Source organism: Pan troglodytes, chromosome 6 (genome assembly GCF_028858775.2).
Source record: "Pan troglodytes isolate AG18354 chromosome 6, NHGRI_mPanTro3-v2.0_pri, whole genome shotgun sequence".
NCBI classification, from domain to species: domain Eukaryota; kingdom Metazoa; phylum Chordata; class Mammalia; order Primates; family Hominidae; genus Pan; species Pan troglodytes.
In genome coordinates this window covers 110,621,306-110,647,736 of record NC_072404.2, presented here as the reverse complement: position 1 = coordinate 110,647,736, position 26,431 = coordinate 110,621,306, and the positions used below count along the sequence as shown (strand labels likewise).

General features: G+C 50.4%; 1 protein-coding gene across 2 annotated transcripts; it reads right to left on the bottom strand.

Moving 5' to 3' along the window:
- Positions 1-8,203: 8,203 nt before the first annotated feature.
- TRIM56 (tripartite motif containing 56) lies at positions 8,204-13,416 on the bottom strand. Of its 2 annotated transcripts, none has more exons than XM_016957912.4 (3): positions 13,261-13,416; positions 11,670-11,823; positions 8,204-11,526 (listed from the first exon to the last, which is right to left on the bottom strand). In XM_016957912.4, exon 3 carries the CDS (start codon positions 11,523-11,525, stop codon positions 9,258-9,260), a length of 2,268 nt encoding a protein of 755 aa, XP_016813401.1. In that variant the 5' UTR covers position 11,526; positions 11,670-11,823; positions 13,261-13,416; the 3' UTR covers positions 8,204-9,257. The 2 variants fall into 2 exon arrangements, with proteins under 2 accessions (XP_016813401.1, XP_054512136.1); XM_054656161.2 differs by lacking the exon at positions 13,261-13,416 and adding an exon at positions 12,861-13,117.
- Positions 13,417-26,431: the final 13,015 nt, after the last annotated feature.

The following is a 26,431-nucleotide window of genomic DNA, read 5'->3' as shown; positions in this document are numbered from 1 at the left end:
TGGGAGGACAAGGCAGGCAGATCACAAGGTCAGGAGCTGGAGACCAGCCTGGCTAATATGGTGAAATCTTGTCTCTACTAAAAATACAAAAATTAGCAGGGGATGGTGGTGGGTGCCTGTAATCTCAGCTACTCGGGAGGCTGAGGCAGGAGAATCACTTGAACTCGGGAGGTGGAGGTTGCAGTGAACCGAGATTACGCCACTGCACTCCAGCCTGGATGACAGAGAGAGACTCCGTCTCAAAAAAATAAATAGAAAAAATAGAAAAGGGAAGGTATCCACAGGTGCTTGTTTGGCTTCCACAAACCCCAAAACAAAGCCCCACGTGGTGGGCACAGCCACCATGACCTGGGTCCCTCATGTACTTCCTGCATATCATACCTGCGTGTGCCCAGGTGGAGCCCTGCACGGGCCAGCATGGGCCAGATCACCTACTGGTTCCCACCCAGAAGGTGCATGCTTCTGCAATGTCCCCAAGGAATCTGTGTGGCCACCCTGGGAGCTACCTACCATTGGGTGGCTTTGATGACCTGATTTCCTTCACTATCTGGGCCTGGTTGTTAAAGGTTCCCTGTATCCAGCCGGGCGCAGTGGCTCACGCCTGTAATCCCAGCACTTTGGGAGGCTGAGGCGGGTGGATCACTTGAGGTCAGGAGTTCTAGACCAGCCTGGTCAACATGGTGAAACCCCGTCTCTACCAAAAGTACAAAAATTAGCCGGGCGTGTTGGCTTGTGCCTATAATCCCAGCTACTCAAGAGGCTGAGGCAGGAGAATTGCTTGAACCTGGAAGGTGGAGGTTGTAGTGAGCCAAGATCGTGCCACTGCACTCCAGCCTGGACGACAAGAGCGAAACTCCGTCTCAAAAAAAAAAAAAGGTTCCCCGTATCCATAAACCCTTCTGAGAAAAGGTTCCAATTTTTCAAAAGAACTTTATTAAGAAACAGAGGAAAGATACAAAATTCCCATCTGAGAAAGGTTCCCATTTTTCAAAAGAACTTTATTAAGAAACACAGAAAAGATACAAAATCCATAACCAAAGGAACTGAAGAGTTTACAGCACACTGGGTTTAGCCCATGGCAATGTAGAGAAATGGGCTGGGCTGGCGCTCAGTCACTAGGCACCGACGTCCTGATTCCTCGTCTTTGACCCAGTGTCCCTTGGTTGCTAAGTCAACCAGTTCTAACTTTCTCTGGAGACAAGTGAGGCTGCCCTCCCAAACCTTCCCAAACCTCCTTCCTAATGTCTTTATACACAGGCCCTCTTCCATCTGGTCCCTAAGATTTCTCACCCAGCACCTCAGGTGAGATCTAGTCTGATGTTGCTGTACTTTGTATACTGCTCCAATCACAGGAGTCTGCAGTTTCTAGAAAATCTATTTTTGCTCCTGTCCTGATCCATTTCATAAACTGCATTCACAATCCAGTTGGGTAGTCTAATTTTGCTACCTTTGGTCAAGTTACCTACTTTCCCAAGTCTGCATCTGAACTTGGTCTTTCTCCTGCTAACAACGTATTCCTAGGTACTCTCTCTGGCAGTTCTCTGCCCCAGTTCATCCAAGACCTTCTCCCCAATACAGAAGTCCGCACCCCTTTCCAATCTCCCACTTAATTTATGGGATAGCCCTAGTTCTCTGCTTACCTTTCAAGGAGAGACAATCAGAGACCTTGATCTTGGCACTCGCCTGTTCAACCCGGCCCAGCTCAGGTCAGCAACCTCATCAGTTTCCTTGCAAAACTTTTGACTTCTGCCTTGGACTTTCGCCCCTTAGAATTTTATTTCTGCAGATTTAGAATATGGCATTGCTTTATAGATACCGTAATAATAAGGCTAAAATAGAAGGAGAGCTACTCCCTTTCCAAATGATATTTTCTCTAAACTCTCAAAAGATTGGGCCACTCTTGCCATTTTTCACTTTTTCTAAATGTCTACCATTATGGGTCCTTAACTAATATGGTCTGATTCTTAGCTGGCTTTTAAGAATGGCATTACATTTCAGCAAGCTGGCCATTGGTCCCTTCTATTCCTGAAGTCACTGTTGTGACTTCAGATAAGGCTTCTTCAAGTAACTGCTGGAAAGCAAAACAAAATGGTCTCCTCTGAAGGAGAAGCTGATTTGCAGAAAGCTCTACTCGGGTGTTCCAGAGCTTTCACTCACAACACATGTACCTAACATCCTCATACACGCTTATGCTGATGGAGGGGTATCAGGTGGGTACAAGTCAGTTGAAACTTTTCCTAACCAACACCTTGTATTTGAGCTTTATGGTGTCCGAAATACTTCTCTACATTTCTCATCCAGTCCTCACAGCAGCTCTGTGAAGTGGGCATGTGGATGTCATTATCCCAATGTTACTGATGTACAAACTGAGGCTCAGAGAGGTTAAGGCACTAGACCAAGATCACACAGCTGTTTAGTGCAGAGCCAGCACTCAACCCAGGTCTCTGCTCCCTCATTCTCTTCCCATTTCTTGACACCAAGAATACGAAAGAGGTTTTCTACTTCCCTCTTCCCTACCCAAACAGGATTTTCTTTTCACTGGTCCATCCACGCACAACCTAGTCAGTTCCGAACAGGAAAAGGAACAATTTATCAAGTTAATTGTCACAATCCCAGGTGTGGTGCAGTGGGCTGGGGTAAAACATTTTGCTGTATCTTTCATGATTTCCTGATTTCTCTCTTTTTTTTTTTTTTTCTTTTTGAGACAGGGTCTCACTCTGTTGCCCAGGCTGGAGTGCAGTGGTACGATCTCAGCTCACTGCAACCCCTGCCTCCCGGGCTCAAGCGATTCTCCCACCTCAGCCTCCTGAGTAGCTGGGATTACAGGCATGTGCCACCACGCCTGGCTAATTTTTGTATTTTTAGTAGAGATGGGGGTTTCACCATGTTGGCTAGGCTGGTCTCGAACTCCTGACCTCAGGTCATCCACCCACCTCAGCCTCCCTAAGTGCTGTGATTACAAGCGTGTTCCTGGTCTCTTTGTATCTGCGATATAACTGGGAACTCTGCCTTAGTCCTGAGCAGGGCTTTCTATCAGGTCCCCAGGCCACTCAGTTACAGTGTTGGAGATTTTACCTCCAAATTATGCTCAATGCAACACTTCCCATCCATGTTTCTCATTTTTCCAGTGTCCTTTGCTGCTCTAGACCCCCTCACCTCTTTACGAAGAAAACTTAATATTTCCCTCCATCTTACAATGCCCTGTGGATTCTTACAGCTTCCCGAGAAGGCACTTGGCGTCCCCATCTCTAGGGCGCCTGTGGGACTATCTTCTTGCAGCCAGGTGACGTTTCATTTCTGAAGGTCTCTATTGTTTTGCCCCCTGGGTGGGCCACATGGCTAGAATCATTTCACCAGCCAGGACCACTGCCCATGGCTCCCATGCAACTCCGGAGAGCTGCTGTTTCCACCCCAAGGTGTGCGATCCCCTACAGTACACGGTTCCCAGTTACCCCCTCCACATGCACAGAAGCGGGACACCCCGATCTCATCTCTCCCTCTTTTATCCCCCCCTTAGGAAACCAGGTTTTGCTCTGTCACTCAGGCTGGAGTGCAGTGGCACAATCAGAGCTCACTGCAGCCTTGAACTCCTGGGCTCGAGCAATCTTCTGCCTCAGCCTCCCGAGCAGCTGGGACTACGGGTGCATGCCACCACCTCTGGCTAATTTAAAAATTTTTTTGTAGAGATGGGGTCTTGCTATGTTGCCCAGCCTAGTCTTGAACTCCTGGCCTCAAGACATCCTCCCGCCTTGGCCACGCAAAGTGCTGAGATAACAGGAGTGACCACTGCACCTGGCTCAGTCTCTTTTTTTTTTTTTTTTTTTTTTGACGCGGAGCCCAGCCTTGGGAGGCAGGTGCTGAACCGTGTCCACAGTGCCCCCTACTGGAGATTCCCCACAAGCCGAGGTTTTGGAGATGGGAAAGCTTTGGAGAGTCATACCAGTCTCATCCCTGTCTAGATAGTAATTCACTTCACAGACATTCACTGAGCACCTACTATGAGGTATCACAGTGCTGGCTCTGTAGACAGAGCTGCAATGAAGACAGACACCATTCCCTGCCCCCCTCCCCCCGCCCCCATGTAGCTGATCCCTATTCTAGTTGGTCCTGTAGAAACTCCACTTGGTTTCCAGTTGGTCTGAGTTATTTGGTGAACTCAACAAAACTTCCCCCGCCTTCCAGACACTCCACGATAATTTGATCACCTGGCAGGGGGGACCCCGACCTTTGCAAACCTTCCCAGAGCGGTTCCTTGGACTGCCACCCTGCCCCAATGGCCCTGCCTCCTGGCTGAGCCCCGGCCGGGTGGGATCCTCCTCCCTGGCTCCTGCCTCTTCTCTCATAGGACAATCTCATTCATTCTGACACCTTCATTCTCAAACCCAGTAGTTATTGAGTGTTACTTATAAAGGTGTATTTCCTTGAAGCAAATAATCAAGCATGTATGTTATGTAATGGATAATAAAAACTGAAGTAGAAATGTACACGTATGAATAATAGCACAAAATAATGAAAAACAAACAAAAAACAAAAAAAACCCCAATCTCCCAAATTAATGACTATTTACAAATTCCGAACCTATTTCTACTCAGTAATTATTTAGACAGATGTTTTCCTCGTTACTATCACTATTTGATCATAATTCCTGATTCTCCGTTTTTGAGGATTATGACTGTATCACGTAACTATTTCTTCTCAATAGTTTTCATAGTTGTCATACACAAAGAAAGGCTCATTCCCCTAATAAACCACAATCTAGTTAGCTGTCACCCTGCAGCTGAACAGTTTCCAGTTCTTGCCTGTAATATACAGAGCAGCCTCAAATGTCTGTATGCAAATATTTTTTCTCTTACATTATTTTCCCGGAATGTATTCCCCAAAGTGAGACAACTGATTCTTATAATCATTTTTGTCATTCTTGCAAAGTCTAGCCAAATTATTCTCCAGGAAGCATCATTTTTATAGTGCCAGGAGTCTATTTCTCCACAAGATTTCTCACCCATTTATTTAACATTTATTTTTGACCACTGCAAGTGGATTTAATTATTTATTTATTATTTTTTTGAGACAGAGTCTCACTGTGACACCCAGGCTGGAGCGCAATGGGGTGAACTCGGCTCACTGCAACCTCTGCCTCCCAGGTTCAAGCGAGTCTCCTGCCTCAGACTCCCCAGTAGCTGGGATTACAGGCATGCGCCACCACACCCGGGTAATTTTTGTATTTTTAGTAGAGACGGGGTTTCACCATAGTGGCCAGGCTGGTCTCGAACTCCTGACCTCAGGTGATCCACCCACCTCAGCCTCCCAAAGTGCTGGGATTACAGGCATGAGCCACCGCGTCCAGCCTTTCTTTCTTTTTTTTTTTTAATTATTATTATTTTTTATTTTACTAGTCCTTGCCTGCATACATTTCCTCCAGGGTACAGAGCTTATGTGGTTCTTTGACCAAATACTGTTCTAGTCACTGCATGTATTAGAGACCAAGGCTTTCCTCGTCAAATCAATTCTGCATGGTTTTCCCATCTTCTGGTTTTCTTTTTTTTTTTTTTTTTAAATTTTTTATTGATCATTCTTGGGTGTTTCTCGCAGAGGGGGATTTGGCAGGGTCATAGGACAATAGTGGAGGGAAGGTCAGCAGATAAACAAGTGAACAAAGGTCTCTGGTTTTCCTAGGCAGACGACCCTGTGGCCTTCCACAGTGTTTGTGTCCCAGGGTACTTGAGATTAGGGAGTGGTGATGACTCTTAAGGAGCATGCTGCCTTCAAGCATCTGTTTAACAAAGCACATCTTGTACCGCCCTTAATCCATCTAACCCTGAGTGGACACAGCACATGTTTCTGAGAGCACGGGGTTGGGGGTAAGGTCATAGATCAACAGCATCCCAAGGCAGAAGAATTTTTCTTAGTACAGAACAAAATGAAGTCTCCCATGTCTACTTCTTTCTACACAGACACGGCAACAATCTGATTTCTCTATCTTTTCCCCACCTTTCCCCCTTTTCTATTCCACAAAACCGCCATCGTCATCATGGCCCGTTCTCAATGAGCTGTTGGGTACACCTCCCAGACGGGGTGGTGGCCGGGCAGAGGGGCTCCTCACCTCCCAGAAGGGGCGGCCGGGCAGAGGCGCCCCCCCACCTCCCGGACGGGGCGGCTGGCCGGGCGGGGACTTACCCCCCACCTCCCTCCCAGACGGGGCGGCTGCCGGGTGGAGGGGCTCCTCACTTCTCAGACGGGGTGGCTGCCAGGCGGAGGGGCTCCTCACTTCTCAGACGGGGTGGCTGCCGGGCGGAGGGGCTCCTCACTTCTCAGACGGGGCGGCTGGGCAGAGACGCTCCTCACCTCCCAGACTGGGTCGCAGCCGGGCAGAGGCGCTCCTCACATCCCAGACGGGGCGGCGGGGCTGAGGTGCTCCCCACATCTCAGACGATGGGCGGCCGGGCAGAGACACTCCTCACTTCCTAGATGGGATGGCGGCCAGGAAGAGGCGCTCCTCACTTCCCAGACTGGGCAGCCGGGCAGAGGGGCTCCTCACATCCCAGACGATGGGCGGCCAGGCAGAGACGCTCCTCACTTCCCAGAGGGGGTGGTGGCCAGGCAGAGGCTGTAATCTCGGCACTTTGGGAGGCCAAGGCAGGCGGCTGGGAGGTGGAGGTTGTAGCTAGCCGAGATCACGCCACTGCACTCCAGCCTGGGCAACATTGAGCAGTGAGTGAACGAGACTCCGTCTGCAATCCCGGCACCTCCGGAGGCCGAGGCTGGCGGATCACTCGTGGTTAGGAGCTGGAGACCAGCCCGGCCAACACAGTGAAACCCCGTCTCCACCAAAAAAAATACGAAAACCAGTCAGGCGTGGCGGCACGCGCCTGCAATCGCAGGCACTCGGCAGGCTGAGGCAGGAGAATCAGGCAGGGAGGTTGCAGTGAGCCGAGATGGCAGCAGTACAGTCCAGCTTCGGCTTGGCATCAGAGGGAGACCGTGACCGTGGAAAGAGAGGGAGAGGGAGACTGTGGGGAGAGGGAGACCGTGGGGAGGGGGAGAGGGAGACCGTGGGGAGAGGGAGAGGGAGAGGGACCTTGGTTTTCTTTCTTTCTTTTCTTTTTCTTTTTTTTTGAGATGGAGTTTCATTCTTGTTACCCAGGCTGGAGTGCAATGGTGCGATCTCAGCTCACTGCAACCTCCACCTCCTGGGTTCAAATGATTCTCCTGCCTCAGCCTCCCAAGTAGCTGGGATTACAGACGCCCGCTCCCACTAGCTAATTTTTGTATTTTTAGTAGAGATGGGGTTTCTCCATGTTGGCCAGGCTGGTCTCGAACTCCTGACCTTGAGTGATCCACCCACCCCAGCCTCCCAGAGTGCTGGGATTACAGGCTTGAGTCACCATGCCTGGCGCTTGGTTTTCTTATAATCTTCATTATTCTTTGCTGTGCCTACCTTTGTAATTTGTAGATAATGGAATGTGTCCACCCGGACTTTGATGATGTCCCGCATTGTTTCAATAAACAAGAAATGGTTTTCCCAGAAAGGGATTTTCTTTTCCCTCTACCTATGCCCTGCACATTCCATCTGGACTTGTCCAAAATCCCTCTGGTTCCCACAAATGCCCCACTGTCCACAGTCCCCACATTAAGACCCCCTTCTGCCATCTCTCAACAGCCCCTGGCTAAAAACATTCTCCAAGCCTACTTGCCCCCTCAATTCTACCACTGCCACCACTTATGAAAAGGTCCGGTGGTCACAGCCCACCTCCGACGGGTTCCTCCCTTCTGGTTTGACACCTCTATCCATCGCAGCCCCATTGCACCTTCTAGGTTTTCTTGGCACCTCCAAGTTCCACTTGGCCTGCAGGGTTTAGCTGTTTCCCCAGCAATAGTGGCCCACAGAGGACAACCTTCCTTCACCCCCTAGTTCAGCCGAGTGAAGGCCAACATATCTCAAAAGGAATTTTGCTGGAAAATGAAGAGAAGGCAACACATAGACCCTGGGAAATGGAAAGACACCGAAACAGAAGCATTGGAGCCTAGAGATTTTTCTATCCTATGTACCTCTTCCCTCAGACTGGCTCCGTGGCTGCGTGGAGGACTCCCCTGCTCTGACACTCATAACTTGTTATTTATTTATTTATTTATTTATTTATTTATTTATTTATTTATTTTAACACTTGATCTTAGCTGAGAAGTGATGGATAACCTGCTTTTTCTGTTGTTTCTGTTTTTTTTTTTTTTTTTCGAGATGGGGTCCGGAATGCAGTGGTGCGATCATAGCTCACTGCAGACTCAAACTCCTCGGCTCAAGGGATCCTCCCACCTCAGCCTCCTGAGTAGCTACGTTGAAAGGCATATGCTACTACACGCAGCTAATTTTTAATCTTTTGTAGAGATGGGGTCTCTCTATGTTGCCCAGGCTGGTCTCAAACTCCTGGCCTCAAGCAATCCTCCTGCCACAGACTCCCAAAGTGCCGGGATTATAGGCATGAGCCACTGCGCCTGGCAGAGCCTGGTTTTTTTTTTAATACTTAATCTTAGCCAAAAGGCTGAGAAGCGATGGAGAACGTGGATTTTTGGACGTGAATTCTGTTGGGTTTGGTTTTCCAGTAGCCTATTCGCTTCGCAGCCTTTGAACCTAACACCTCTTTGGCCCCAGCTGCTGTCTGCACTTGCAGACCCTCCCGCAAGCCCACCCTGTACTACCGCCAGGGGATGCCGTGATCACAGGAGCATCCTGCCTGTGGCTGGCAGAAGAGGCCATTCATTGCCCATTCGAAATCTCAGGCCTCCTCTGACTCTGTAGGACCCTGTGCCAGTCCAAGGGGGGCCGGGGTCTCAGCTCTGTTCCACAATGCACACGCCTGACCCACCCTGGGCCCTTCTTGGCCCCAAGACTCTCCCTCGGCTACTCTATCAGGAATGGTTTTGAAGAATGCAAAGCAGGACAGGCTCACAAACCTCAGAAACCTAAACTATATAGCAGCGGCGGTGGTGGCAGCAGCCACCCACAAAAAGCAAGAGGCAGGTGAACTCCCAGCATCCCCCTCCACCCACCTGCCTCCTCTGCTTCTGAGAGTTAAGGTCACGCCACCACCTTGGTCCCTATTCTCACACACTAGAAGACGGGTTAGCAGTTTGGCACTCCATGTTGAAAAGTTGCCAACCCCTGCCCTTCAGGAAAATGTCCTCGGCCTCCACCTCCCACGGACAGCTCTGCCTCCTTCCTGCCCTCTCCCTCCCCCCTCCCTCCCACCCTAGTCCTAGCCCCTTTAACTGTCCGGAGAACGGACCCGAAAGACGTGGATGGTCCCGTTACTGAGGGACACGACCAGGTACCTGCCATCCACCATGGTGGTAACCCGGGGCTTTTCCAGGCCGTGGTAGGCTGTCAGGAAGTCTCCAAGGAGGGACCCCTTCGGGTCCAGGATCACCACCTTGTTGACTTCTCGAAGGGTCAGAAAGATGTAGCCCTTCTTATCCACAGACACGGAGCCCGGCTGGCAGCCATGCAGGCCTGGCCCCTTGTACTCCCCAACCACCTGGCCCAGCCCATCACAGATTACCACACTATTCTGCTGCCAGTCCGACCCCACGAAATGCCCCTGGGGGCTGGTGGTCAGAAACACCAGCGCCCGCAGGCCCCGGCTGGCCTTGCCCCCAGGAATGAACCGGGTGGCCAGGCTGCCTTCCATATTGTACACCTCCACGTGGCCCGCCACGCTGACAGCCACGCGGTCCCCGCTAGGCAGTGCCGCCACCGCGTGGCTGGCCTGGGAGAGGCTCAGGGCCCTGCGCCACTGCACCTCGCCGTCGGGGTTGATGAGATAGAGCCGTGCGCCAGCGGAGAAGGCCACTGCGCTCTGCAGGGCAGCCACGCTGCAAGGGGAGCAGCCCTCAGGGACCGGCACGGTGCCCTTGTAGTCGCCGTTGAGGGAGAAGCGTTTCAGTGCCCGGTTCTGCTCATCTGCCACCAGGATCTCCCGGGGACCGAAGGGACAGAGCCCAGTGATCCGGGGGGACCGCTTGTCTCCAGGCATCCGTGTGGGGAAACTGCAGTAAAAGATGGGTCTGGGGAGGAGGCCAGAGCCGTCCAGATTCGGCCCCAGGGCTGGGCTGGGCTCCCGGGAAATTGACTTGAGCCTGCCTTTGAACTTTTTCTTCTTGTTGGGTCTGCCACCCCTGTGGGGCTGGGGTCCTCCATCCTCGTGGGGTGTCTGGGCCCTGTCCTCCTCCAAGGTCTGGGCTCCCTCTTCTCGGGTTGTCTGGGCTTTTTCCTCTTTTGGGGTCTGGGCTCCATCTCCGGCCTGGGGCTGGACTCCACCCTGTCTCTCAGTCTTCGGCTCATCCTCCCTCCGGCTCTGGCTCTCCTCACCTCCCTGGGTACCAGCTCTGTCTTTCCCACCATCCTTCTGGGGCTGCTGCTCCTCAAAGGACAGCCGAAGAAGGTGGCAGTTCTTGTCCAGGAGCCCAGGATGGAGCTCCAGCTGTGGGAGCAGGCAGGGGGCCGGGCCCGGTGCCCAGGGGCAGCCCTGCAGCTGCCTGAGCCGCTGCGCGATCGCCCCTTCCAGGGAGAGGATCTCGGCCTCTCGCCCCAGGCTGAGTACCCGGCGGGCGAAGGCGGCTGCCGCCCTGGCCACCTGCTCCCGGCCCTCAAGCTCTGCCAGCCTCTCCCGAGCAGCTTCTTCGGCAGCCTCCACGTGGGCTCGTAGCTGCCCCAGCACCTCCTGCTTCTGGGCCAGCAGGGCCCGGAGGACGCCCTCAGCTGCCTCCTCCACCTGAGTCCCCACCCGGGCCGCCTGCTCCCGCAGCCGGGCTAGCGCCTCCTTCTCCACCCTCCGCGCCGCCTCCAGCTCCACCAGGTTATTGTCCACACCGGCCAGCAGTCCCTCCAGGCCCGGCCTCCGGGCACGCACAGCCTCGGCCAGAGGCAGGCAGGGGTGGTCCAGGTGGGGGTCTAGGCGGCACTCTCTGCACAGCAACTGCGAGCAGGGCTGGCACAGGAAGCGCAGTGCCTCCCCGGGGTGCTGGGGACACTGGGCCGCTTGGCGCTCCCGGGCCTCCTCATCATACCACCCGGCCCTGTAGCCCACCAGGTCCACCACGCGGTGGGTGTGGGTCTGGCGGGTGCAGCGGTGCCCGTCGGCACAGGCCTGGCACAAGTCATCGGCACAGTCCAGGCACCGGGCCGTGGCCGGCCCCCCGGCGCTGGTGCCACCCACCAGGGGACACAGGGCACAGGCTGGCTTCCCGGCACGCAGGTCTCCACAGGCCCGGGCCTTCACCAGGTCCAGCAGCCCATTGACGAAGAAGTTGGTCTTAAAGGAGGCCACACCCTCGGGCGGCACAGGCACTGTCTCGCGGCACTCGGGGCAGCGGACACGGCCGCCATCCGCCAGCTGTGCCAGGCAGTCTTGGCAGTAGGTATGCAGGCAGGGCAGTGTCTTGGGTGCCCGCAGCTGCTCCAGGCAGATTTTACAGGCCAGGAAGTCGCTGCTCAGGGCCTCCAGGAGGGAGGGCGAGGACCCGTGGGAAACCATGCTGCAGGCAGAGGCGTCAGGATCAGAGTTGAGAAGGCACCTTCACCAGCTCACCCTCTAGCTTCTACCGCCCGTCCTCAAGCCCCACGGATCCCCAGGGCTAGGGGCTGACCCAAATGGCCGGGAAGGAACCTGAGGTCTCACCTGAATGGCCAGGAACTTCCTTCTAGTCTTCTGAGGCCTTGGGCCACTTGCTCTTGAGCTAAGGAGCTGCCCTCCTCCTTCTCCTCCTCCTCCTCCACTTCCGTGTGTACATCCAGCAAACATAAAAATGTCAGTGCTACTTGTTGGGTCAGACCTGTGAGAAATGACAAGACCAGGAGTCCCTGGCCTTAGCTAATAATCGAATCCTCAGTGTCCCCAGTCCACAGGCCTTTTGGCAAATGTGGTGCAAGCCCTCCTGTGTGCACAGGTACTGGGGTCCTGCTGTATAGGGTGCCAGGGTGCGAGGAGCAGGCAGTAAGGACACAGACGGGGATCCCAGTGGGCAGAGATGCCTAGGTCCTGCCAGTTGGGGTAGGATCTTGCAGTAGCTTAGGGGGCTTTAATCCTCCAAGCCCCATACACCTGCCTTCTTTTTATTTTATTTTAGTTTTTAGCAATAGGGTCACCCTCTGTCACCCAGGCTGGAGTGCAGTGGTGTGATCGTAGTTCACTGCAGCCTCAAACTCCTAGACTCAAGTCTTTTGAGTAGTTGGGAGTACAGGCATGTGCCACCACGCCCAGCCTTTTTTTCTTTTTTTTTTTTTTTGAGACAGAGTCTCACTCTGTTGCCCAGGCTGGAGTGCAGTGGTGCGATCTTGGCTCACTGCCACCTCCACCTGCCAGGTTCAAGTGATTCTCCTGCCTCAGCCTCCCGAGTAGCTGTGATTACAGGTGCGCACCATCACACCCGGCTAATTTTTGTATGTTTAGTAGAAATGGAGTTTGGCCCTATTGGCCAGGCTGGTCTTGAACTCCTGACCTCAGGTGATCCGCCCTCCTCGGTCTCCCAAAGTGCTGGGATTATAGGCGTGAGCCACCATGCCCAGGGGCCCAGCCCATTTTTAAAAAATTATCACTTTTTGTAGAGATGGGGTCTTGCTATGTTGCCCAGGCTGGTCTCCAATTCCTGGCCTCAGGCTATCCTCCCGTCTCGGCCTTCCCAAAGCATTAGGATTACAGGCATGAGCCACCGCACCCGCCTGGCCTTACACCTGTCTTCTGCTAGACCTGGGGCAGCATCGCGGGTGGTGGAGGCCCCACTTTCTGCATTTAACAGTTTCTAAAGCGGATTCTGGAGTGGGCAGAAAAACGCTAGGGGAAGGGCTGGTCCCCTTCCCGCTGCTGGCTCACCCTCTGATAGACTTGGCCTTGGCTTATCTCCTGGAGTCCTGTTCTTTTAGCTTTTCCTGCTGAATGCATTCCAGAAACCTCTGGAGGGAGGGAGTCCTGAGCTCCTGGCACAGTGGCTGAGACCTACTTGTTGGGCAGACTAGGTGGAATGTCCCCTTTTCTGGAGCTGGGAGGAGACCTCAGAGAGTGGGACGGGGTCTTTCTTGCGGGGACCTGTGGCCACAGAGCGGGAGGGAGGCGAGTGCAGTTTCCCTCCTGCCCTCTCCTCCTGCCTTCCGGGTGCCTCTTCACGCCCTCCCTTTCCTTCCCTTCCTCCTCCTCCCGCGCTCTCTCTCCACTCCCCTCCCCCTACTCCCTCCGCTCGGTCCTTCCTATAGCTGTGCCGCCCCCCACCCCTTACCTAGCCAGAGCTGATCTTGACCTCTAGGATGGTGAGGGGGCCTGGGGCCTGGAGGCCGCCGTTGCTGGGTGCCTGGAAAAGAAACAAAACTGAAACTAATTGTACTTGTGGTGCAACTTCCGTCCCAGCCAGGGACACACCGACTCGCCTCGCCTCGCACAGCCTCAGGCCCCGCCTTCCTCCCCACCCGGCCCCGTCCTCTCCCTCCAAGGCCCCCACCCCGGCAGGCAGATGGCAGGCTTGGGCTGGAGTCCACCAGCCAGGTCGGCCTGTCAGTCCAGCCTCAGGGCTAAGTGTGTGTATGTCACAAACAGGGAACTACCTGAGGGCGGGTTCTCTGAGTAGAGGGTGGAGGGTCACAGGGTTTATTTGTGGGAAGAAATGAGAGCTCATCTGTGATTCAGAGACCAGGGTAACTAGACACATGGCCTCAGGCCGGGTCTGCAGATTTGCTAACACCTCAGGCAGGCAGGTGCCTGCAAAGCTTCAAGAGAGGCCTTTCATTCCATAAACCGTTCCTGAGCTGTAGGAGAGGCTGTGGGGGATCAGGTAAGAAGCCTCTTGCTGAGGGAACAGCACAGGCTTCCTGGAGAAGGCATCAATGAGATGAGTTTAAAGAAGGCGGGAGGATTGCTTCAGCCCAGGAGTTCAAGACCAGCTTGGGCAATATGGTGAGACCCAGTCTCCATAAAAAATTCACTAGCCGTGCATGGTAGCGCATACCTGTAGTCCCAGATACTCAGGAGACTGAGGCAGGAGAATCACTTGAACCTGGGAGGTTGAGGCTGCAGTGAGCCATGATGGTGACACTGCACTCCAGCCTGGATGACAGAGCAAGACCCTGTCTAAAAAATAAAACAATAAGAGGGCATAGAGAGCTGGAGAACACTGAGAAGAATGTTCCTGTTCCAGGTACTGGGAGCAGCAAGGGTACATCCCCATTTAGGATGATGTGTGTGGAGAGGATACGAGAGTGTTGGCAGAGAAGCCTGCATTTTATCAAAAAAGACAAAAGAATCATTGCAGGAGATTTCCCTCAACATTTCATGAAAAAATAATTTTTATTTTGAGACGAAGCCTCGCTCTGTCGCCCAGGCTGGAGTGCAGTAGTGTGATCTTAGCTCACAGCAACCTCCGCTTCCCAGGTTCAAGCGATCCTCCTGCCTCAGCCTCCCAAGTAGCTGGGATTACGGGCACTCACCGCCATGCCCAGCTAATTTTTGTATTTTTAGTAGAGATGGGGTTTCACTATGTTGGCCAGGCTGGTCTCGAACTTCTGACCTCAAGTGATCCACCCGCCTTGGCCTCCCAAAGTGCTGGGATTACAGGCGTGAGCCACCGTGCCCAGCCCCATTTTATGAAAAATTCAAAGCACAAAGAAGTTGAAAGAATTGCGGTGAACACCCATATCTCCACCACTTCTGTTCTACAATTATCATTTTACCATAATTAATTCATGACATACCTATGCATGTTTGTACCTTTTTATCCACGTGGCGGAATTTAAGTAGGAAACTGAAGCTGTAAGAGCTCATTCTGGCAGCAGCCGAGAGGACAGAAGGGAGCCTGACCTCAGGGTCCAGGTGAAAGGTGGAGGGGCTGAGACATAGATGCCAGAGAGGTAGGTGGAAATCCAAAAGAGAGAGGGTCACAGAGGCCAAGGCAGGAAATGCTGCACTTCTAGAAGGACGAGGGGGTCAGCACTGTTGAATGCTGCCAACCAGACGGGCAACCAAGGTGAGGACAGAAAAATAGGCCGGGTGCAGTGGCTCACACCTGTAATCCCAGCACTTTGGGAGAATCACTTGAGGCCAGGAGTTCGAGACCAGCCTGGCCAACATGGCAAAACCTCGTCTCTACTAAAAAACAAAAGAAAACAAAACAAAACCTAGCCTTCCTAGCTACTCGGGAGGCTGAGGCAGGAGAACTACTTAAACCTGGGAGGCAGAGGTTGCAGCGAGCCTAGATCGCACCATTGCACTCCAGCCTGGGCAACAGAGTGAGACTCCGTCTCAAAAAATATATGTATTAGCTACCTGATGGCTCACACCTGAAGTCCCAGCTATTCAGAAGGCTGAAGCAGGAGGTTCGCTTGAGCCCAGGACTTCAAGGCTGCATGTGCCATGATCTATGCCACTGCACTCCAGCCTGGGTGACAGATCAAGACTCTCTCTACAAAAAAAAAAATAAAATTAGAATTAAATTCCCTGTTGTGAATCTCGTAAGGTCTTAATATAATGGTCAAGGAAGGCCATTATAAGGCTTCCAGCAGGGAAGTTTGGACTTTGTCCTGTAGGTATTAGAGGGAGTGGCCAGCACAGACATTTGTTTGTTTGTTTTTTGTTTGTTTGTTTGCAGAGATGGGGTCTTTCTATGTTGCCTAGGCTAGTCCTGGGATTATAGGCATGAGCTACCAGGCCCAGCCCCCAGCAGAGGTTTTTAATACTAAATTATAATGTGGATACTTTAAAACACTCATATCATCATTGTAACACAATTAACTATTTCTTTCCTGTGTGTATGTCCTTTGGTCTCTGTCCGTATTTTACATAATTATATTTACAGGGTACATATAATTTTGTCTATAAAACTTAGCCCTATACCAACTGGTAAACAAAATTATGAGGCCAGGTGTGGTGGCCCATGCTTGTAATCCCAGCACTTTGGGAGGCCAAGGTGGGAGGATTGCTTGAGTTCAGGAGTTTGAGACCAGCCTGGGCAACATACTGAGACCACCCCCGTCTCTACGGAAAAAATAAAAAATTAGAAAGAGGGCGCATGTTCTCAGGATCTCCCGGGGCTGTGTCACAAGTCATTAAAAAAAATAATGTGCCTATAGTTCCAGCTACTTGGGAGGCTGAGGTGGGAGGATCGCTTGAGTCCCAGAGTTCAAGACCAGCCTGGGTTAACATTGAGGCAGAAATTTAAAAATAATAGTAATAATAAGTACTGCATTCATTCACTCCAAGAAAAGTAAAAGCCAAGGCCCAGAATGTGGGAAGATAAGGGTTAAAAAGAAAAGAAGAACGAATTTTCCTCTGCCTAACAAACTCACTTCAAGGACAGTTATAAGATAACGCTGTTCGAGAAGTCAAAACCAAAGGAATAGGTTCCAGACAGTCCCCCTCCGGAGCAAAGGTGAAGGAAAAAAAGAAAAAAAAGAAGAACAAATGTCTGTATTTAGCCAGTTCTTGTTTTTTCTTTCAATGCAGCTATACGGCCACCAGCTATGCAAGGCCATGAGTTATGCCAAGCCATCAGTTATGCTATAGATTATATGACCTGTTATTATATGATTAACTGTCTTTGTTTTGCTTCTATAAGTTTGCTTATAATAATCCTGCTCAGTCTTTGTTTAAGGCTCAGCTTTTTGGATGTGAATCCACTGAGCCAGCACACACCTTAAAATAAATATCCTCCTGTATTCACCCATACTGGTCTCTCTAGTCCTCTGCATCCCACAGCAACATACAGAGATCTCATCTCTAAAAACAAACAGGCCAGGCAGTGGCTCACACCTGTAATTCCAGTACTTTGGGAGGCCGAGGTGGGCAGATCACCTGAGGTCAGGAGTTCAAGACCACCCTGGCCAACATGGCAAAAACTCGTCTCTGCTAGAAATACAAAAATTAGCCAGGCGTGGGAGCATGCTCCTGTAATCCCAGCTACTTGGGAGGTTGAGACAGGAGAATCACTTGAACCCAGGAGGCAGAGGTTGCAGTGAGTCAAGATCGCACCACTGCACTCCAGCCTGGGCAACAGAGTGAGACTCTGTCTTAAATAATAATAACAACAACAACAAACAAACAAAATTATGGGAGGCTATTGTGTGGACTGAACTCCTACATTAGACTCCTGCCAACCAGACCAAACCAAAATGGAGTCACTCATGCTAAATGCCACATCATCAAACCGAGAGTTTGAGGAAGCAGACAGATTCCCAAACAGACCAGTTTTTCTTGAAAACAAGGGATTCCAATCTACTTGAGTGAACATAATAAGGAAGTCCCCACTGCTTTAACCTTCCAAAAAAGCAACATGAAGTAACCTAAGGTTAACCAATTAGCTTGTTTTTCTACTCTTCTGTTTCCTTGTTCCTTCCTTACAAACTCACTGTTCTGCAGTTACAGTGTGAGATCTCAGCATATTTCGTAGAATGGCAGGTGGCTCCCTTCATGAATGGCAAAAGCCCACTAGATCTATAACTAGAATTGTTGTAATGTTGTCATTTGACAAAATATTTTCTTTTCTTTTTTTTCTTTTTCTTTTTCTTTCTTTTTTTTTTTTTTGACAAGGTCTTCCTCTGTTGCCCAAACTGGAGTGCAGTGGCTCGATCTCAGCTCACTGCAACCTCCTCCTCCCAGACTCAAACAATTCTCCTGCCTCAGCCTCCCGGGTAGCTGGGACTACAGGCACATGCCACCATGCCCAGCTAATTTTTGTATTTTTTTGTAGAGATATTAAAATTTTTTTTTCACTGTGTTGGCCAGGCTGGTCTCAAACTGCTGAGCTCTGGTGATCTGCCTGCCTCATCCTCCCAAAGTACTAGGATTACAGGCATGAGCCACCACGCCTAGCTGACAAGATATTTTCTAGGATTTTACATATTCTTTGTAGTTTTTAGAATTAATGGCTTCATAAATTATCTGCCGTAATTTACTTAACGATTTAGTAATATGCTAGTAAACTGTCACCTCCTCTTAAAAAAAAAAAAAACCCTGGGCCGGGCGCAGTGGCTCACGGCTGTAATCCCAGCACTTTGGGAGGCCAAGGCGGGTGGATCACGAGGTCAGGGGATCAAGACCATCCTGGCTAACACAGTGAAACCCCGTCTCTACTAAAAAAGACGAAAAAATTAGCTGGGCGTGGTGGCGGATGCCTGTAGTCACAGCCACTCAGGAGGCTGAGGCAGGAGAATGGCATGAACCCAGGAGGCGGAGCTTGCAGTGAGCCGAGATCGCGCCACTGCACTCCAGCCTGGGCGACAGAGCGAGACTCCGTCTCAAAAAACAAACAAACAAAAATCATGCACACCACCACTATTTAACAACCAGCCCATAGAATTCTTTTTTAAATAATTTTTATTTATTATTTCTTATTGAAACAGGGTCTCGCTATGTTGGGCAGTGTGGTCTTGAACTCCTGGCTTCAGGTGGTCCTCCCCTGTCAGCCTCCCAAAGTGCTAAGCAATGAACTCTCAAGGATCCAGTACCCTTTGGAAGCTTTCAGAATGTTCTTTGATCCCAGTGTTCAGAATTTCACAGTGAGTACGTCCTGCTGGGCATGTAGTGGCTCTTTTAAATCTGCCAACATGGCTGGGCACAGTGGCTCACGCCTGTAATCTCAGCACTTTGGGAGGCTGAGGTGGGTGGATCACCTGAGGTCAGGAGTTCGAGACCAGCCTGGCCAACATGGTGAAACCTCATCTCTATTAAAATACAAAATTAGCCGGGTGTGGTGGTGGGGTCTGTAATCCCAGCTACTCTGGAGGCTGAGGCAGGAGAATCCCTTGAGTGGGGAAGGCGGAGGTTTCTGTGAGGTGAGATTGTGCCATTGCATTCATCGCACTCTAGCCTGGGCAACACAGTGAGACTCCATCTCAAAAAAAAAAAAAATCTGCCAACAGGTGCCTTGAGGTGTGGGAAATTCTCTCAAGGATTTTGTGGAAATTCTCTCCCCTCCATTTTCTCTGCTTCTTCCTCTGAGCTCTCACCATTCAGAGTTGCGTCTCCTGAGTGATTCCTCTAATTTTATATTTTCTCTTCTCTTTTCTTTTTCCTGTTTCTTTTTTTTTTTTTTTTTTTTTTTTTGAGATGGAGTTTCGCTCTTGTTACCCAGGCTGGAGTGCAATGGCGTGATCTCGGCTCACCGCAACCTCCGCCTCCCAGGTTCAAGCAATTCTCCTGCCTCAGCCTCCCGAGTAGCTGGGATTACAGGTATGTGCCACCATGCCCAGCTGATTTTGTATTTTTAGTAGAGACGGGGTTTCTCCATGTTGGTCAGGCTGGTCTCGAACTCCCGACCTCAGGTGACCCGCCCGCCTCGACCTTCCAAAGTGCTGGGATTATAGGCATGAGCCACCGCGCCCGGCTTTTTTTTTTTTTTTTTTTTTTTCTGCTTTCTGGATGACTTCCTTGATTAAAACCTTCCAACCCTTCTATTGTGTCTTTCAAATCTGCCATCACTGTTTTTTGTTTGTTTGAGAGGGTCTCGCTCTGTCGCCTAGGCTGGAATGCAGTGGCTCGATCTTAGCTCACTGCAACCTCTGCGTCCTGGGTTCAAGCGATTCTTTGGCCCCAGCCTCCCGAGTAGCTGGGAATACAGGCGCGTGCCACCACGCCTGGCAAATTTTTGTATTTTTAGTAGAGATGGGGTTTCACCATATTGGCAAGGCTGGTCTTGATTTCCTGACCTCATGATCCGCCCACCTCGGCCTCCCAAAGTGCTGAGATTACAGGTGTGAGCCACTGCACCTGGCCTGAAGCCATAGTAATTGGAAGGTTTTAATTAAGGAAATCATCCAGAAAGCAGGAAAAAAAAAAGAAAGAAAGAAAGAAATAGGAGTACAGTGGCACGATCTAGGCTCACTGGAACCTCCACCTCCCGGGTTCAAGAGATTCTCCTTCCTCAGCCTCTTGAGTAGCTGGGACTACAGGTGCCCACCTGGCTAATTTTTGTATTTTTAGTGGAGATGGAGTTTCACCATGTTGGCCAGGCTGGTCTTGAACTCCTGACCTCAGCCTTGGCCTCCCAAAGTTCAGAGATTACAGGCGTGAGCCACTGCACCCAGCCAAAAAAATAAAAAATATTTTTTAAAAATTGCATAGAACTATGCAGACACACACACACACATACATGCACACACACACGAGTGCTTGTAAAAACTACTGCAATCTGAGTAAGATCTGTAGTCTAGTTAATGGTATTGGACCAATGTCAATTTCTTTATTTTTATAATGTACTGTATCAGGATTGTGTTGGCAATTACTCGACTATGTACACTTGTCAAAACTCATTGAACTATATACTTAAATGGATGGTTTTTAGTTTATATAAATTATAGCCCAATGAAGCAAATTTTAAAATATAAAATACTAGGCCAGGCGTGGTGGCTCATGCCTGTAATCCTGCACTTTGAGAGGCCAAGGCAGGTGGATTACTTGAGGTCAGGAGTTTGAGACCAGCCTGGCCAAGATGGTGAAACACTGTCTCTACAAAAATACAAAAATTAGTCAGGCCTGGTGGCGGGCGCCTGTAATCCAGCTGCTTGGAAGGCTGAGGCAGGAAAATCGCTTGAACCTGGGAGGTGGAGGTTGCAGTGAGCTGAGATCGTGCCACTGCACTCTAGCCTGGGCGACAGAGCGAGACTCCACCTCAAAAAAAAAAATAAAATAAAATAAATAAAAATACAAAAATTAGCTGGGCATGGTGGTGCCTGCCTGTAGTCTGTTACTCTGGAGGCTGAGGCCCGAGAATTGCTTGAACCCTGGAGCCAGAGGTTGCAGTGAGCCAAGATCACGCCCATTGCACTCCATCCTGGGCGACAGAGTGAGATTCTACATCAAAAAAAGAAAAGAAAAAGAAAAAAGAAAAAAAAAAGAAAAGAAGAAAAAAAAGTAAAATTGTAATCCTAGGCCCATCCCTCTTCTCCCAGTGCCAAGGCCTCAGGATCAGATGTCTAGTGATAGCGAAACATGTGTGGCAGCCCAGGTAGCCTCTTTTTACCTTTTATCCTATAAACCTCTCTGACATTTGAAGCTGTGATCACTTCCTTCTCAAAACGCACGCCTCTCTAGGTCGACGCCCCCTCTTCCCCCTCCTCCTCTGCCCCCTCCCCTCTGCCCTGCTGGCTTCTCTTCCTCTGCCTGTTCCCCAATTGCTAGGCATACCTGTGCTCCCAGTGCCCGCAGCACCATCCACTCTGAACCATCTTTGCCATCCAGGCCCACTAGAGGGAGCTCTGTCCCCTGCTAACGCTGCTGGCTCCGGGCGATAGTCAATTACCCAGTCACCCATAAAAACCACCTTTCCTTCATCCAGTAAACCATAATGTTGCCACGGCAACTACTGCCTTCCTTGTCTTTTCCTCCTTAGCCAATTCTGTGGACTAATTCTAGAATGACTGTTCTTGCGTGGTCACTCTCCCCATCAGTGTCCATAGCAGCTCTTATAAGACCCCATGACAATACCATGTCCCTGCATGTTCAGCTGTGCCAGGCAGCTGGAGAAGGGCAGGGACGGTGCATAGACCAGCGGGCAGAGCCTGGGGAGGTCCCTGTCAGCCTGTGGTTGCTCCTGCCAATCATCATAGGCCCTATGTGTCCCTTCTAGGCTGCCAGACCCGGGGGCCCATCCTCAGTTCCTGTTTGTTTTGTTTTGTGAGACGGAGTCTTGCTCTGTCGCCCAGGCTGGAGTGCAGTGGCGTGATCTCGGCTCACTGCAACCTCTGCCTCCTGGGTTCATGCATCTCCTGCCTCAGCCTCCTGAGTAGCTGGGATTACCCGCCACCACACTTGGCTAATTGTTGTATTTTTTAGCAGAGATGGGGTTTCACCATGTTGGCCAGGCTGGTCTTGAACTCCTGACCTCAGGTGATCCGCCCATCTCAGCCTCCCAAAGTGCTGGGATTACAGGCATGAGCCACAGTGCCCGGCCTCCAGTTCCTGTTTATACCAGGAAAACTCCCTCAAAGATTCCATTTTCTCCTTTTACTACTCCTTCCACCAGGGTCTCAGATATAACATCTAAAGAAGCACCAAAAATGTTACTAATCAGCATACATTTTTTGTGGATATGTTAATAATTAATATTTTAATGCAATATTTAAAAAATAAAATTACAAAACATCCATAATAAACATAACATCACAATTTTAAGTAAAGACAGAGTCAGTGTTACTGAGATTTCCTTTTGCCACTAGATCCTTTTAGCATATTTTCCATCTTTTGTTCTTGTTTTTGTTTTTGTTTTTAGAGACAGGGTCTTGCTCTGTCACCCAGGCTGCAGTGCAGTGCTGTGACCATAGCTCACTGCAGACTTGAACTCCCAGGCTCAAGCGATTTTCTCACTTCAGCCTCCCGAGTAGCTGGGATTACAGGCACATGCTGCCACAGCTAGCTAATTTTTTGTATTTTTAGTAAAGACAGGGTTTCACCGTGTTCCCCAGGCTGATCTCAAACTCCTGAGCTCAGGCAATCCACTCGCCTCAGCTTCCCAAAGTCCAAAGTGCTGGGATTACAGGAGTGAGCCACTGCGCCCGGCTATTTTATCTTTTGTAGAGATGGGGGGGTCTCACTGTGTTGCCCAGGCTGGTCTCAAACTCCTGGCCTCAAGTGATCCTCCCGCCTTGGCCTCTCAAAGTGCTGGGGTCACAGTAGAGACACAGTGCCTAGCCTATTTCCCATCTTAAAAACACAAGAGGCCGGGTGCAGTGGCTCACGCCTGTAATCCCAGCACTTTGGGAGGCCGAGGTGAGGGGATCACAAGGTCAGGAGTTCGAGACCAGCCTGGCCAAAATGGTGAAACCCCATCTCTACTAAAAATACAAAAATTAGCTGGGCGTGGTGGCAGGCACCTGTAATCCCAGCTACTCAGGAGGCTGAGGCAGGAGAATCGCTTGAGCCGGGGAGATAGAGATTGCAGTGAGCCGAGATCGCTCCACTGCACTCCAGCCTGGGCGACAGAGTGAGACTCCATCTCAAAAATAAATAAAAATTAAAAAAACAACAACAACAACACAAGAAAGCCAGTTCCCTGCTTGACCTTGCATGCCCCTACCAGTGAACAATGTCTGCCTTTGTTCTCCTTTTTCTCTGGGACCCACTCCAGACAGGCTCTTGTTTTCAACACTCCAGGGAAGCTGTTCTGGACAAGGTCATCAATCACCTCCCCATTGTCTGTGCTCCTCTTACTCAACTGTAGTATTTGACAGAGGAAGTCGCTTCCTCCTTGAAACTCTCTTCTCTTGGTATCTTGGCCTCTCATCTCCGTTGGTTCTCTTCCTACCCCCTGGCTATTCCTTCTCTGGGTTCTTCTACCATCCTGACCCTAAACATCAGCATGCGTTTAGACCTCCTCTCTGTCCACACTCCCTCCTTGAGGGATCCCATCTGGTCTTACGGCTTTAAATGACTGCCGTAGTCCATTTTGTGTTGCTATAAAAAAAAATACCTGAGGCTGGGTGATTGATTGATTGATTGAGATGGAGTCTCACTCTGTAGCCCAGGCTGGAGTGCAGTGGCGTGATCTCAGCTCACTGCAACCTCCACCTCCCAGGTTCAAGTGATTCTCCTGCCTCAGCCTCCTGAGTAGCTGGGATTACAGGCACGTGCCACCATGTCCAGCTAATTTTTGTATTTTTAGTAGAGACGGAGTTTCACCATGTTGGCCAGGCTAGTCTTGAACTCCTGACCGCAGGTGATCCACCCCCTTCGGCCTCCCAAAGTGCTGGGATTACAGGCGTGAGTCACCTTGCTTGGTCAGAGGCCGGGTAATTTATAAAGAAAAAAGTTTTATTTGGCTCATGATTCCGATGGCTAGGAGGTTCAAAACTGGGCAGTTGTATCTGTTGAGGGCCTCTTTTGTAGAGATGAGGTCTCACTGTGTTGCCTAGGCTGGTCTCAGACTGCTGGGCTCAAACTATCCATCCACCTTGGCCTCCCAAAGTGTTGCTTCCAATTACGGAGGAAGGTGAAAGAGAGCTGGCGTGTGCAGAAATCACATCATGAGAGAGAAAGCAAGAGCAACGGGGGAGAGGTGCCAGGCTCTGTTTAACAACCCTGCTCTTGAGGGAGCTAATAGAGTAAGAACTCACTCACCTCCCATTCAGGGAAGACATTAATCTATTCATGAGGGATCTGACCCAAGACCCAGACACCACCCATTAGGCCCCACCTCCAACACTAGGATCAAATTTCAACATGATGTCAGATGTGGTGGCTCACGCCTGTAATCCCAGCACTTTGGGAGGCCAAGGTGGATGGATAGCTTGAGCCTAGGAGTTTGAGACCAGCCTAGGCAACACAGTGAGACCTCATCTCTACAAAAAATACAAAAATTAGCTGAGTGTGGTGGTGCGTGCCTGTAGTCCTAGCTACTTGGGAGGCTGAGGTGGGAGGATCACTCGAGCCCAGGAGTTTGAGGCTGCACTGAGCCATGATCATGCCACTGCACACCAGCCTAGGCAACACAATGAGACCTCATCTCTACAAAAAATACAAAAATTAGCTGAGTGTGGTGGTGCATGCCTGTAGTCCTAGCTACTTGGGAGGCTGAGGTGGGAGGATCACTCGAGCCCAGGAGTTTGAGGCTGCACTGAGCCATGATCATGCCACTGCACACTAGCCTGGGCAACAGAGCAAGACCCTATTAAAAGAAAAAAAAAAAAAGCAAATTTCAACATGAGGTTTGGAGGCGTCAAACACCCAAACCATAGCAATGATATTATATCCATCCTTTATAGAATGGCAATTTCTTTTTTTTTTGAGATGGAGTCTTGCTCTTGTCATCCAGGCTGGAGTGCAATAGTGAATTCTTGGCATATTGCAACCTCCGCCTCTTGGGTTCAAGTGATTCTCCTGTCTCAGCCTCCCGAGTAGCTGGGATTACAAGCATATGCCACCACACCTGGCTAATTTTTGTATTTTTAGTAGAGATGAGGTTTCACCATATTGGCCAGGCTGGTCTCGAATTCCTGACCTCAGGTGATCCGCCTGCCTTGGCCTCCCAAAGTATTGGGATTACAGGTGTGAGCCACTGTGCCTGGCCTAGAATGGTATTTCTCAATTTTCATCTCCAGACCAGACCTCCCCCCGACTTCCAGATTCATGTCCCACGGATGGCCCCACTGGACTTATCTACTTGTAGGTCTAACAGGCATCCCATTCTTAATATGCCCCCAAATGGATCTCTAGTCTCTTCCACCCCAACCTGCTCCCTCCCCCCTCTCCCAGACATCACCATCTCTGAAATGCAAATCCATCTTTCCAGGTACTCAGGCCAGATCTCTCGTTGTCATCCTTGACTGCTCTTTTTTCCATTGCAGTGTGTACCCAGACCATTAGCGAACTTGTCAGCTCTGCCTTCAAAATGCATCCAGCATCCAACCTCTCCTCCCCTCCTCCACCAACCTTACACAGAGAAGAGCTACTGTCACCTCTGGCTTGAACCACTGCAGTAACCTCCTCATTGGACTTTGAGTGTTTTTGTTCTTGCTTTCCTTTGATATTTACTGAGATATATTTTATTGGACTAATTATGGACTTATAAACATCTCATGCGTGCTTGAGAAAAATGTATCTTCTTTCAATTTCTGGGACCAGAATTGTGTGTGTGTATATATATGTGTGTGTGTGTGTGTGTGTATATAATGAATATATATAATCATTAAATCAACTTTATAACTTTTAATTCCTCTCTATTATTTCTTCTTCTTCTTCTTCTTCTTCTTCTTCTTCTTCTTCTTCTTCTTCTTCTTCTTCTTCTTCTTCTTCTTCTTGAGACAGGGTCTCGCTCTGTCACTCAGGCTGGAGTGCAGGGTGCAATCATAGCTCACTGCAGCCTCAGCCTCCTTGGCTCAAGCCATCCTCCTTCCTTAGCCTCCCAAGTTGCTGTGACTACAGGTGTGTGGCACCATGCCCAGCTAATTTTTAATTTTTTTTTTTTTTTTTGAGATAGAGTCTCACTCTGTCACCCAGGCTGGAGTCCAGTGGCGTGATCTCGGCTCACTGCAAGCTCCGCCTCCCGGGTTCATGCCATTCTCCTGCCTCAGCCTCCCGAGTAGCTGGGACTACAGGCACCTGCCACCATGCCCAGCTAATTTTTTGTATTTTTTAGTAGAGATGGGGTTTCACTGTGTTAGCCAGGATGGTCTCGATCTCCTGACCTCGTGATCCGCCCGCCTCGGCCTCCCAAAGTGCTGGGATTACAGGCATGAGCCACCGCACCCTGCCAAGAAATGGAGTATTTGAATAAACTATTGATAAACATGAACTAATGACAATTATTTATACATACATTTTTTGAAACAGGGTCTTGCTCTGTTATCCAGGTTTGAGTGCAGTGGTGCCATCATGGCTCACTGAGGCCCCTACCTCCCAGGCTCAAGCAATCCTCTCACCCCAGCCTCCCGAGTAGCTGGGACTACAGGCACCTGCCGCCATGCCCAGTTCAT